Below are 13,759 nucleotides of genomic sequence, written 5' to 3' on the forward strand. Positions count from 1 at the left end.
ACTCACCACAGGTTAATGAGAAGGGTGTGAATAACTCACCACAGGTTAATGAGAAGGGTGTGAATAACTCACCACAGGTTAATGAGAAGGGTGTGAATAACTCACCACAGGTTAATGAGAAGGGTGTGAATAACTCACCACAGGTTAATGAGAAGGGTGTGAATAACTCACCACAGGTTAATGAGAAGGGTGTGCTTGAAAGGATGCACATAACTGCAATGTAGGATTGTTTTGGAGTCTGTCTTAAATCATTTTCCACACACAGACTGTGCCTATATTTAGTTTTCATGCGAGTGAGGGCCGAGAATCCACTCTCACATAGGTATGTGGTTGCAAAGGGCATCAGTGTCTTAACAGCGCGATTTGCCAAGGCAGGATACTCTGAGCGCAGCCCTATCCAGAAATCTGGCAGTGGCCTCTGATTAAATTCAATTTTCACAGAACCGCTAGTTGCAATTTCGATGTTGTTCTCTTGTTCAAATATCTGTAAGTTGACTGGAGGCAGGGCGTGAAAGGGATAACGAATCCAGTTGTTTCTGTCACCCGTTTAGGGAAAGTACCTGCGTAATTGCGCACTCCAACTAATTGCGCTTCGCTATTTCACATTTGACATTGTCCGTAAGTTTGAGTTCATTTGCACACAAAAAGTCATACAATGATGGAAAGACCTGTGTGTTGTTCTTGTTAATGCAGACAGAGAAGAGCTCCAACTTCTTAATCATAGCCTCAATTTTGTCCCGCACATTGAATATAGTTGCAGAGAGTCCCTGTAATCCTAGATTCAGATCATTCAGGCGAGAAAAAACATCACCCAGATAGGCCAGTCGTGTGAGAAACTCGTCATCATGGAAGGGGTAAGACAAGTGAAAAACATCACCCAGATAGGCCAGTCGTGTGAGAAACTCGTCATCATGGAAGGGGTAAGACAAGTGAAAAACATCACCCAGATAGGCCAGTCGTGTGAGAAACTCGTCATCATGGAAGGGGTAAGACAAGTGAAAAACATCACCCAGATAGGCCAGTCGTGTGAGAAACTCGTCATCATGGAAGGGGTAAGACAAGTGAAAAACATCACCCAGATAGGCCAGTCGTGTGAGAAACTCGTCATCATGGAAGGGGTAAGACAAGTGAAAAACATCACCCAGATAGGCCAGTCGTGTGAGAAACTCGTCATCATGGAAGGGGTAAGACAAGTGAAAAACATCACCCAGATAGGCCAGTCGTGTGAGAAACTCGTCATCATGGAAGACAAGTGAAAATGATGGTCAGGAAAGAAAACTTTAAGAGCACTTCTGTATGTTGTAAAAGCGTTACATGGCCGCTGCCCATATCATTGCGTAGTTTACACTACTGTTCAAAAGTTTGGGGTCACTTAGAAATGGCCTTGTTTTTGAAAGAAAACTATTTTTCCCCCCATTCAAATAACATCAAATTGATGAGAAATACAGTGCAGACAGTGTTAATGTTTGAAATTACTATTGTAGCTGGAAAAGGGCTGATTCTTTTAATGGAATATCTACATAGGGCTACAAATCAAATCAAACTTTAGTTGCCACATGCGCCGAATGCAACAAGTGTAGACTTTGCCGTGAAATGCTTACTTTCAAGATCTTAACCAACAGTGCAGTTCAAGAAGAAGAAAATATTTACCAAGTAGACTAAAATAAAAAGTAATCATTAAAAATAACACAATACAGAGGCCATTATAAGTATCCATCACTCCTGTGTTCCAATGGCACGTTGTGTTAGCTAATCCAAGTTTATCATTTCAAAAGGCTAATTGATCATTAGAAAACCCTTTCGCAATTATGTTAGCACATCTGAAAACTGTTGTTCTGATTAAAGAATCAATAAAACTGGCCTTCTTTTAGCCTAGTTGAGTATCTGGAGCGTCAGCATTTGTGGGTTCGATTACAGGCTCAAGATGGGCAGAAACAAAGTACTTTCTTCTGAAACTCGTCAGTCTTTAATATGAACAACAGTTTTCAGCTGTGCTAACATAATTGCAAAAGGGGTTTCTAATGATCAATTAGCCTTCTAAAATTATAAACTTGGATTAGCTAACACAACGTGCCATTGGAACACAGGAGTGATGGATGCTTATAATGGGCCTCTGTACGCCTATGCAGATATTCCATGAAAATCAGCCGTTTCCAGCGACAACAGTCATTTACAACATTAACAATGTCTACACTGTATTTCTGATCAATTTGAGGCTATTTTAATGGACAATTTTGTTTGCTTTTCTTTCAAAAATAAGGACATTTCTAAGTGACCCCAAACTTTTGAACGATAGTGTATGTTTCGGGGGGCTAGGGTCAGTCTGTTATATCTGGAGTAATTATCCTGTCTTATCCGGTGTCTGTGTGAATTTAAGTATGCTCCCTCTAATTCTCTCTCTTTTTCTCTCTTTCTCCCTCTCTCTCTCAGAGGACCTGAGCCCTAGGACCATGCCTCAGGACTACCTGGCCTGATGACCACCTGGTCATGCTGCTGTTCCAGTTTAACTGTTCTGCCTGCGGCTATGGAACCCTGACCTGTTCACTAGACGTGCTACCTTGTCCCGGACCTGCTGTTTTGGACTCTCTTTCTACCGCACCTGCTGTCTCTAACTCTGAATGATCGGCTATGAAAAGCCAACTGACATTTACTCCTGAGGTTCTAACCTGTTGCACCCTCTACAACCACTGTGATTATTATTATTATCTGACCCTGCTGGTCATCTATAAACGTTTGAACATCTTGGCCATGTTCTGTTATAATCTCCACCCGGCACAGCCAGAAGAGGACTGGCCACCCCTCAGAGCCTGGTTCCTCTCTAGGTTTCTTCCTAAGTTCGGGCCTTTCTAGGGAGTTTTTCCTAGCCACCGTGCTTCTACATCTGCATTGCTTGCTGTTTGGGGTTATAGGCTGGGTTTCTGTACAGCACTTTGTGACATCGGCTGATGTAAGAAGGGCTTTATAAATAAATTGGATTGATTGATTGATTATTAGTGCAGAAAATACACAAAAGTTCAGGGGCCTTGCTTTAATAAAGTTAACAATTTTCACTGTAGTGTCCAAAATGTCTTTCAAGCTGTCAGTCATTCCATTGGCAGCAAGAGCCTCTCGGTGGATGCTGCAGTGTACCCAAGTGGCGTCGGGAGTTACCACTCTACTATGTTTCCCTGTCATAGATTTTGCGGCATCAGTACAGATACCAACATGAGCAGCAGCTACATTTGGCTTCATACGGACCGTTAGTGGAATTCCCGCGAGAGAGTAACGGTTAATGTGATTGGATGTTAATTATTTGACTAGGCTACCTGTATTTGACATTGTGTTGTTATTTCGCTGAACACTAGATGGTTTCATTTTATTTTTGGCAGTGACACGAGGCGACTCAGGCGAGAAAAAAACCTCACCCAAATATAAATGGACTGTTAGAAAATGTGAAGGACAAAAATGTTATTAAAAAAAATAAAACTATTAAACTGACAAACTATTCATATCCATGGCTGGAATTGAGGAGAAATACATTATATATCATGAATGCACATTTCCATATTGCAGTCCAACAACCATTTGTATCCAAACAACAATCATAAAACAAAACTGTCCAGCATAATGCCTATGCACACAGTACATTGTCGTATAAAACAAATTGCATGGCTCACGAATTCCTTCAACAGCAAAAACATTCAGAACCTCTCACCAGCAGACTCTGTGGGATAGCGTTGGAGGTTGGGAGAAAAAAATCTGTCCGCTTAGAAAATGTGGAAATTTTAAATGACATTGGAATTACCGGTCACCCTGATCGGGGGAAGACAAGGCAGGGGGAGCTGGGCCGGAGCCTGGCCTCCCTTGGCCCTCTGGCAACCGAACCAGCCGGAGCTGGACCATTCAGATCTGCCAACCATCCATCCACTGCTGCCCTCAGATAGAAAGAGCCAAGCAGGCAGAAAGTGGCACAGAGGACAGACTTCTGCCCATAAACTATAGCAGGCAAGAGGCTCCGGGTTGGGCCTGTGTGCAGTGCAGTCTATACCCTCGCAAGTCTTCATGCTCCCTCTGCCTCTCCACAATACAGCTAACTGCCAACAATACATACCCCCCACCCATTCCAGAGCTACTCTCCACACTCCATACTCACTCCACAACCCAGCTACTGCCAACCCTCCCTACCTACCCTCCCTAGTCTACCCTCTCCACAACCCAGCTACTGCCAACCCTCCCTACCTACCCTCCCTAGTCTACCCTCTCCACAACCCAGCTACTGCCAGCCCTCCCTACCTACCCTCCCTAGTCTACCCTCTCCACAACCCAGCTACTGCCAGCCCTCCCTACCTACCCTCCCTAGTCTACCCTCTCCACAACCCAGCTACTGCCAGCCCTCCCTACCTACCCTCCCTAGTCTACCCTCTCCACAACCCAGCTACTGCCAGCCCTCCCTACCTACCCTCCCTAGTCTACCCTCTCCACAACCCAGCTACTGCCAACCCTCCCTACCTACCCTCCCTAGTCTACCCTCTCCACAACCCAGCTACTGCCAGCCCTCCCTACCTACCCTCCCTAGTCTACCCTCTCCACAACCCAGCTACTGCCAGCCCTCCCTACCTACCCTCCCTAGTCTACCCTCTCCACAACCCAGCTACTGCCAGCCCTCCCTACCTACCCTCCCTAGTCTACCCTCTCCTCAACCCAGCTACTGCCAGCCCTCCCTACCTACCCTCCCTAGTCTACCCTCTCCACAACCCAGCTACTGCCAACCCTCCCTACCTACCCTCCCTAGTCTACCCTCTCCACAACCCAGCTACTGCCAACCCTCCCTACCTACCCTCCCTAGTCTACCCTCTCCACAACCCAGCTACTGCCAGCCCTCCCTACCTACCCTCCCTAGTCTACCCTCTCCACAACCCAGCTACTGCCAACCCTCACTACCTACCCTCCCTAGTCTACCCTCTCCACAACCCAGCTACTGCCAGCCCTCCCTACCTACCCTCCCTAGTCTACCCTCTCCTCAACCCAGCTACTGCCAACCCTCCCTACCTACCCTCCCTAGTCTACCCTCTCCACAACCCAGCTACTGCCAGCCCTCCCTACCTACCCTCCCTAGTCTACCCTCTCCACAACCCAGCTACTGCCAGCCCTCCCTACCTACCCTCCCTAGTCTACCCTCTCCACAACCCAGCTACTGCCAACCCTCCCTACCTACCCTCCCTAGTCTACCCTCTCCTCAACCCAGCTACTGCCAACCCTCCCTACCTACCCTCCCTAGTCTACCCTCTCCACAACCCAGCTACTGCCAGCCCTCCCTACCTACCCTCCCTAGTCTACCCTCTCCACAACCCAGCTACTGCCAACCCTCCCTACCTACCCTCCCTAGTCTACCCTCTCCACAACCCAGCTACTGCCAGCCCTCCCTACCTACCCTCCCTAGTCTACCCTCTCCACAACCCAGCTACTGCCAACCCTCCCTACCTACCCTCCCTAGTCTACCCTCTCCACAACCCAGCTACTGCCAGCCCTCCCTACCTACCCTCCCTAGTCTACCCTCTCCACAACCCAGCTACTGCCAACCCTCCCTACCTACCCTCCCTAGTCTACCCTCTCCTCAACCCAGCTACTGCCAGCCCTCCCTACCTACCCTCCCTAGTCTACCCTCTCCACAACCCAGCTACTGCCAAAACCACTGAGGGGAACAGAAGATAGCTGTGCCCTCGTGACCAATAAAAAGCTATCAGAGGAAGAGTCCTGAACTAGAGATAGAGCCAGAGGATTGGAATAAAAACAAGTTGAATTCCTATACTTTTTTTCCTTCCAAATAACTAGCAAAACAAATAAAAGTGTTTGGTTTTCCACTGTTTTAGTTGGTGGTAAATAAGGACAAGTTCAACTGTATGTCAGCAAAGATCTACGTTCACAGGCCTCACTCAAGTACTATGTACTCAAGTACTAAGTGGCATCCTCTCGTATGTTCCATTCCCTTTCTTGTGGATCAGGACATTGAAGTTTTTGCCAAATTGGCCCAAAAGTACCAGTTTTCAAAACAGAAAGACTTCCTTTATCTCCATGTTTTTGGTTAATATCCCTCACCTGTCCTACTATCACTATTCACTACAAGCCCTTCCCATCCCATCGCACCTCTCCCCTGGCCCTCTTCTTACCCTGGAAGGCGGTAGCGTGGCCGGAGATGAGGTACTTCAGCTCGAAGCTGTAGGAGCGGACATTCTGGAGGGTCTCTCGTCTCACCGCCACCTGGTAGCTCTCCTCCATCTTGCGGGTGCAGCAGGACGGGCCCTGGTGCTTACACACCAACAGCTCCACATCTGATGGGACAGAGGGAGAGGGAGACAGAACAGGATTAGGTGTATATTTGATTCATTTATTTATTTAATTTCAGTGTCATACACCAATTGGTGTCCAACATGTATGGGCTTATAAGAAACAATTTCTTGAAGTATGTGTAGACAAAACACAAATATATATATGTACGTTGGGGGTATATATACAGTGCCTTCGAAAAGTATTCAGACCCCTTGACTTTTCCCACATTTTGTTACGTTACACCCTTATTCTAAAATGTATTAAATTACATTTTTCCCTCATCAATCTACACACAATACCCCATAATGACAAAGAAAAAACTGTTTTTTTAGAAGTTGTTGTTATTTTATGTTTTAGAAAAAATGTATTGCTATGAGACTTGAAATTGAGCTCAGGTGCATCCTGTTTCCATTGATCATCCTTGAGATGTTTCTACAACTTGATTGGAGTCCACCTGAGGTAAATTCAATTGATTGGATATGATTTGGAAAGGCACACACCTGTTTATATAAGGTCCCACAGTTGACAGCGCAGGTCAGAGCAAAAACCAAGACATGAGGTCAAAGGAATTGTCCGTAGAGCTCCGAGACAGGATTGTGTCGAGGCACAGATCTGGGGAAGGGTACCAAAACATTTCTTCAGCATTGAAGGTCCCCAAGAACACAGTTGTCTCCATCATTCTTTAATGGATGAAGTTTGGAACAACCATGACTCCCTAGAGCTGGCCGACCGGAAAAAACGGGGTAATCGGGGGAGAAGGGCCTTGGTCAGGGAGGTGACAAAGAGCCCAATGGTCAATCTGACAGAGTTCCTCTGTGGAGATGGGAGAACCTTCCAGAAGGACAACCATCTCTGCAGTACTCCATCAATCAGGCCTTTATGGTAGAGTGGCCAGATGGAAGCCACTCCTCAGTAAAAGGCACATGACAGCCCGCTTTGAGTTTTCCAAAAGGCACCTAAACACTTTCAGACCATGATAAACAACATTCTCTGGTCTGACCAAGATTGAACTCTTTGGCCTGAATGCCAAGCGTCACCTCTGGAGGAAACCTGGCTACATCCCGACGGTGAAGCATGGTGGTGGCAGCATCATGTTGTGGGGATGTCTTTCAGCAGCAGGGACTGGGAGACTAGTCAGGATTGAGGGAAAGACGAACGGAGCAAAGTACAGAGAGATCCTTGATGAAAACCTGCTCCAGAGAGCTCAGGACCTCAGACTGGGGCGAAGGTTCACCTTCCAACAGGACAACGACCCTAAGCACACAGCCAAGTCTATACAGGTGTGGCTTCGGGACATATCTTTGAATGTCCTTAAGTGGCCCAGCCAGAGCCCGGACTTGAATCCGATCTAACATCTCTGGTGAGACCTGGAAATAGCTGTGCAGCAACTCTCCCAATCCAACCTGACAAAGCTTAAGAGGATCTGCAGAGAAGAATGGGAGAAACTCCCCAAATACAGGTGTGCCATGCTTGTAGCGTTATACCCAAGAAGACTCAAGGCTGTAATCACTGCCAAAGGTGCTTCAACAAAGTACTGAGTAAAGGGTCTGAATACTTATGTAAATGTGATATTTCTAAAAACCTGTTTTCGCTTTGTCATTATGGGGTATTGTGTGTAGGTTGATGAGGGGAAAAAACAATGTAATCCATTTTAGAATAAAGCCGTAACCTAACAAAATGTGGAAAAAGTCAAGGTGTCTGAATACTTTCTGAATGCACTGTATCTGTTTTACCGTTTAGAAATGAATGCACTTTATGTATCTAGTTCCCCCATTTGAAGGTGTCATAAGTATAAGGACAAATTAATTTATAGTGTGTTACATTTAAGAAAAAAATGCATTTAACCGCATTTCTGTGATTCAGAGGGGTTGGGATAAATGAGGAAGACACATTTCTGTGATTCAGAGGGGTTGGGATAAATGAGGAAGACACATTTCTGTGATTCAGAGGGGTTGGGATAAATGAGGAAGACATATTTCTGTGATTCAGAGGGGTTGGGATAAATGTGGGAGACACATTTCTGTGATTCAGAGGGGTTGGGATAAATGTGGGAGACACATTTCTGTGATTCAGAGGGGTTGGGATAAATGTGGGAGACACATTTCTGTGATTCAGAGGGGTTGGGATAAATGTGGGAGACACATTTCTGTGATTCAGAGGGGTTGGGATAAATGTGGGAGACACATTTCTGTGATTCAGAGGGGTTGGGATAAATGCGGGAGACACATTTCTGTGATTCAGAGGGGTTGGGATAAATGTGGGAGACACATTTCTGTGATTCAGAGGGGTTGGGATAAATGTGGGAGACACATTTCTGTTAAATGCATCCAGTTGTGCAACTGACTAGGTATCCTCATTTCTCTTTCCAAATAGAAATGAATGGTAAATAATGTATTGTGTCATTTTGGAGTCACTTTTATTGTAAATAAGAATATAATATGTTTCTGAACACTTTTACATTCATGTGGGTGCGACCATGATTGCAGATAATCATGAATTAATTGTGAAAATGTTACAGAGGCATAAATATCGTACCCCCAAAAATGCTAACTTTCCCTGTTACCAGCAATGGTGAAAGGTTAGCATGCTTTGGGGACATCTTTGTGCATCTGTAACTTTCTCACTCATCATTACTCACCATTCTTCATGACTATCTGTAAATATTCACGTAGAAGTGTTCAGAAACATATTATATTATTATTTAAAAAGAGGAGAAAACAAGACAAAGTACATACAATCATATAAGATGTCATACTGTACATGCTTAGCTTACTGCTAAAAATACAAGTTCTGCCTGGAGTATAAATAGTATTGGTGAATGCGCTTGCACATAGGCCTATAGCCTATGCTAACACACACACACACACACACACACACACACACACACACACACACACACACACACACACACACACACACACACACACACACACACACACACACACACACACACACATTTAAGTAACAACATTTACATCCCCCTATAAACTGGACTAGCACTGGCCATAATATCTTGGGTCGAAATAAACCCTATGAAAGGCAATGATCTAATACGTTCTAATATGATCCTAAGTGAGGCTCAATCAGGCACCATGACATCAACACAGTTCCCACACTAGAGTCAGTCCACCCTGTCGTGACACGCTGCCTGACACCCTCCTCGGCCCCTCTCATACTGTCAGTTACATATATAAACAAGGCAATGACATCACAGAGGCTGGCCACAATTAGCAGGGCAGAGAATGTGATATTAAAACTCTCACCCTCCACCTGTTCCCTCTAGCTGTCCCCAACACCCTTGTCCCCCTTGCTGTCCCTACCACCCTTGTCCCCTTATCTGTCCCCACCACCCCGTCCACCTAGCTGTCTCCACCCCCCTTCTCCACCTTGCTGTCCCCACCCCCCTTGTCCCCCTTGCTGTCCCCACCCCCATTCTCCACCTTGCTGTCCCCACCCCCTCTGTCCCCCTTGCTGTCCCCACCACCCTCATCCCCCTAGCTGTCCCCACTCCCATTGTCCCCCTTGCTGTCCCCACCCCCCTTGTCCACCTTGCTGTCCCCACCCCCCATCCACCTAGCTGTCCCCACCACCCCGTCCACCTAGCTGTCCCTACCCCCCTTGTCCCCCTTGCTGTCTCCACCCCCCTTGTCCACCTAGCTGTCCCCACCCCCCTTATCCACCTTGCTGTCCCCACCCTCCTTGTCCCCCTTGCTGTCCCCACCCCCCTCGTCCCCCTAGCTGTCCCCACCCCCCTTATCCACCTTGCTGTCCCCACCCCCCTGTCCACCTAGCTGTCCCCACCCCCCTTGTCCCCCTAGCTGTCCCCACCCCCCTTGTCCACCTTGCTGTCCCCACCCCCCGTCCACCTAGCTCTCCCCACCCCCCTTGTCCCCCTTGCTGTCCCCACCCTCCTTGTCCCCCTTGGTGTCCCCACCCCCCTCGTCCCCCTAGCTGTCCCCACCCCCCTTATCCACCTTGCTGTCCCCACCCCCCCGTCCACCTAGCTGTCCCCACCCCCCTTGTCCCCCTTGCTGTCCCCACCCCCCCGTCCCCCTAGCTGTCCCCACCCCCCTTGTCCACCTTGCTGTCCCCACCCCCCCATCCACCTAGCTGTCCCCACCCCCCTTGTCCCCCTCCCCCTTGTCCCCCTTGCTGTCCCCACCTCCCTTGTCCCCCTTGCTGTCCCCACCCCCCCGTCCACCTTGCTGTCCCCACCCCCCTCGTCCCCCTAGCTGTCCCCACCCCCCTTATCCACCTTGCTGTCCCCACCCCCCTTGTCCCCCTTGCTGTCCCCACCCCCCCGTCCCCCTAGCTGTCCCCACCCCCCTTGTCCACCTTGCTGTCCCCATCCACCCATCCACCCCCCCCATCCACCCCCCCATCCACCTAGCTGTCCCCACCCCCCTTGTCCCCCTCCCCCTTGTCCCCCTTGCTATCCCCCCCACCCTCACCCCCCTTGCTGTCCTTAATCTCCTTGTCCCCCTTGCTGTCCCCGTCCCCGTCCCCTCCAGACGGTTACTCATAAGGCTGTGGCTGATATGATAACTCATTTTGGGGGTTGGGTGGAAAGGCGAGGGGAGTGGGGCGCAGGTGGTGGGGAAACCTGACCCCGAAAGCATGGGCCTATATGCCGGGGCTAGTGACTAGTGCTTCCCTAGTCCAAATCCACCCCTGAAACACAATAGGGTCGCACTTGGCTCATTCTCTCTCTCTCTCTCTTTCTCTCTCTCCCTCTCATTTGTTTGGCATGTCCCTTGTCACACATGGCTGTAACTTAATTACCCAGAGAGAGTCCACTGAGCCCCCATCTGTTCCAATCTCTGAAGAGTGGAGTCACAACTGGCTTGACCTCCATACGTTTCTCCACTCTCCCTCTGTCTGTCTCCCTCCTTTTTTCTGTCCCCCAACTCCCTACCTTCTTCAGTCTGGTTCTTTATTTCCTCCTGTTCTCTGTCTCTTTCTGTCTCATTTCTCTTGTTCTTTCCCAGACTCCACCTCTCTCCCTTTATCTGTCTCTCTCTGTCTCTCTCTGTCTCTCTCTCTCTCTCTCTCTGTCTGTCTGTCTCCAAGCCATTGTTCTTGGCGCCAAGCACAATGCTGACCTCGTCTCACACTCTCTCTATCCCAGACCTCTCACTCTCTCTGTTCCTGACCCCACCTCTCCTTGTCTCTTTCCCACAATCCTTCTCTCTCTATGTCCCTGACCCTTTCTCTCCTGGCTCGCCACGTTGTGTGTTATCTCCAATATGAAACTAATATCTAGCGACAGGGGAGAATGTGATTCCCACAAAGACTTTGGGAGCTACAACCACCAACCACCGTTATCAGGGCAGGTCGACGGTGTCAGGAATATTCCAGAACATTGATTAGAACCAAGGTCTAATGCATGTTTTCCACAGTGTGGGTAGATTGCTGTTATGCACTTTATTGAACGCTGATGAGAAGAGAAAGTGTTTTCATGGTTGTGGGATGACGGTACAAACAGATTCTATTATTGGGTTTTTGCAAATAAATAGTCCAATGTCAAAGTGAACTGAACAATAGCAAGTGATTCACAACCTATTGAATTTACCTTTGCTAATCCTACCTTTGCGTAAACGTAATATCTGAGACATACCTGTAAGCCAAACAAAAGCTTGAAAACACAGTAACCGTCCTGGGATTAGAGTTGAGGATGTTGAGTCTAAGATATAGTCAGTTACCATGACAATGTCCTCTAGACAAAATCTTATTTTCAACAGCCATTGTAGCTCATGGTCCCAACATGGCTTAAGTCCCTTATAGGGCAAACCTCCTGCCCCCTATAGAACAATGTGTGAGTCTCTTGTAGCGCATACCTCCAGTCTCTTAGCACTAATGTGATTTGATACAGACCCAAGAGAGCTGGTGGGGCAAGGCAAGGCCCAACTCTACAGGTCCTGGTGGTTAATTAGCGATCAGTGTGTGGACCGCTCCGCTTGTTCTGCCTGGCCAGACATTCACACGCACAGAGTGCAGAGTCAGAATGATCTCAACTCAGCTGTCACGTCCTGACCATAGGGAGCCCTTGGGATTCTCTATGGTGCAATAGGTCAGAGCGTGACTAGGGGGTGTTCTAGTCTAATATTTCTATGTTGGTGTGAGTATGGTTCCCAATTGGAGGCAGCTGATGATCATTGCCTCTAATTGGGGATCATTAGAGGCAACGGATGTTTGTTTAATCTTTGTTGTTTTTGAAGGTTAACTTTCATAAATATGTGGAACTCTACTCACGCTGTGCATTGGTCCGCTCATTATGTATACGACGAACGTGACATCAGCCTTTTAATTCTCTAATCAGTGACAAATACCTCCGGACTAATTGGCCGTATTAAGCCACCGCTCTATTCACAATTACTTCCGCCACGTCTCAGTACCCCTGAGTGCACAAGTCAAAACTCCTGCGGTTAAAAGCAGGAGACAGTCTTAATGGTAGAAAAGTGCCCTTGGTAACCAGTGAGCCGTCCTTAAAAAACATCCCCGGACCCAATTTGCTTGCATCACAAATACATTTAATTTGTATTTATTTAACCTTAATTCAACTAGGCAAGTCAATTAAGAACTAAATCTTATTTACAATGACGGCCCACATCTGGTCAATAAGGAGTGGAAATGTAGTTTTGATTTGGATAGGTTGTTGACGGGGAGGCTGGCGAATTCCTGACGCTGCTGTTTGGACATGTTTTTCAGAGAACAGGAATAACTTTGTGGAAAAGCAGCTGATTAATGCAGGAGTTTGGTCCTCCTATATTGCTTCTTCGCTCTCTACCGGACTCTTGCATCTCAGGAAGCGCTGCGTTCCTTTTGTAGTTGTCTCATCCAGTGAACTTGAAGGATATTTACTCTGTATTGATTTGCTGTGCTTGGGCGGGTCCGTGTTGAATGAAAACATGGCTCAAAAGGGGCTCTGCCACATACCTGCATTTTTGGACGGCCCTGAATTGTGCCAGGAATGTCTAGCTTTTTCAAGCATCAAGCTGGCAGTGTTGGGGTCCAGAGCCAGAGGCCAGGGGGCGAGGCGGCTTGGATGTGGGTTAGACGGGTTGAGGAGAGGGTTGGGGCCGGGGGGCACTTGGAGCTTGGTAGACTGTTAGATTGTTGGATTTTGGGTGCTAGGGGTCTAGTGGGTTATTGGATGTGGGGGGCAAAGAGGTTGAGGAGAGGGTCTGTGGGGCACTGGGAGCAGTTGGATGTGGGTCAGAGGATTGCAGAGGGGTTGAAGCAGACGGGTCACTTGAGGCTTAGTGGACTGGTGGAATGTTGGATGTGGGGGTAGAGGGATGGAGGACAGAGTCAGAGGACATTAGGGAATGTTGGATGTGGGGGTAGAGGGATGGAGGACAGAGTCAGAGGACATTAGGGAATGTTGGATGTGGGGGTAGAGGGATGGAGGACAGAGTCAGAGGACATTAGGGAATGTTGGATGTGGGTGAGA

General features: G+C 47.9%; 1 protein-coding gene across 2 annotated transcripts in view; it reads right to left on the reverse strand.

Annotated features, from left to right (window-relative positions):
* The window catches only part of LOC109871563 (glypican-5), a 221,102-nt gene that overhangs the window by 197,256 nt on the left and 10,087 nt on the right, over window positions 1-13,759 (reverse strand). For both annotated transcript variants that reach the window (XM_031807062.1, XM_031807061.1), the window contains exon 2: window positions 6,147-6,308. In XM_031807062.1, coding sequence (XP_031662922.1) covers window positions 6,147-6,308 — 162 coding nt within the window. The remainder of the gene's footprint in view (window positions 1-6,146; window positions 6,309-13,759) is intronic.

The sequence above is a fragment of the Oncorhynchus kisutch genome, linkage group LG27 (assembly GCF_002021735.2).
Source record: "Oncorhynchus kisutch isolate 150728-3 linkage group LG27, Okis_V2, whole genome shotgun sequence".
Lineage (NCBI taxonomy): Eukaryota > Metazoa > Chordata > Actinopteri > Salmoniformes > Salmonidae > Oncorhynchus > Oncorhynchus kisutch.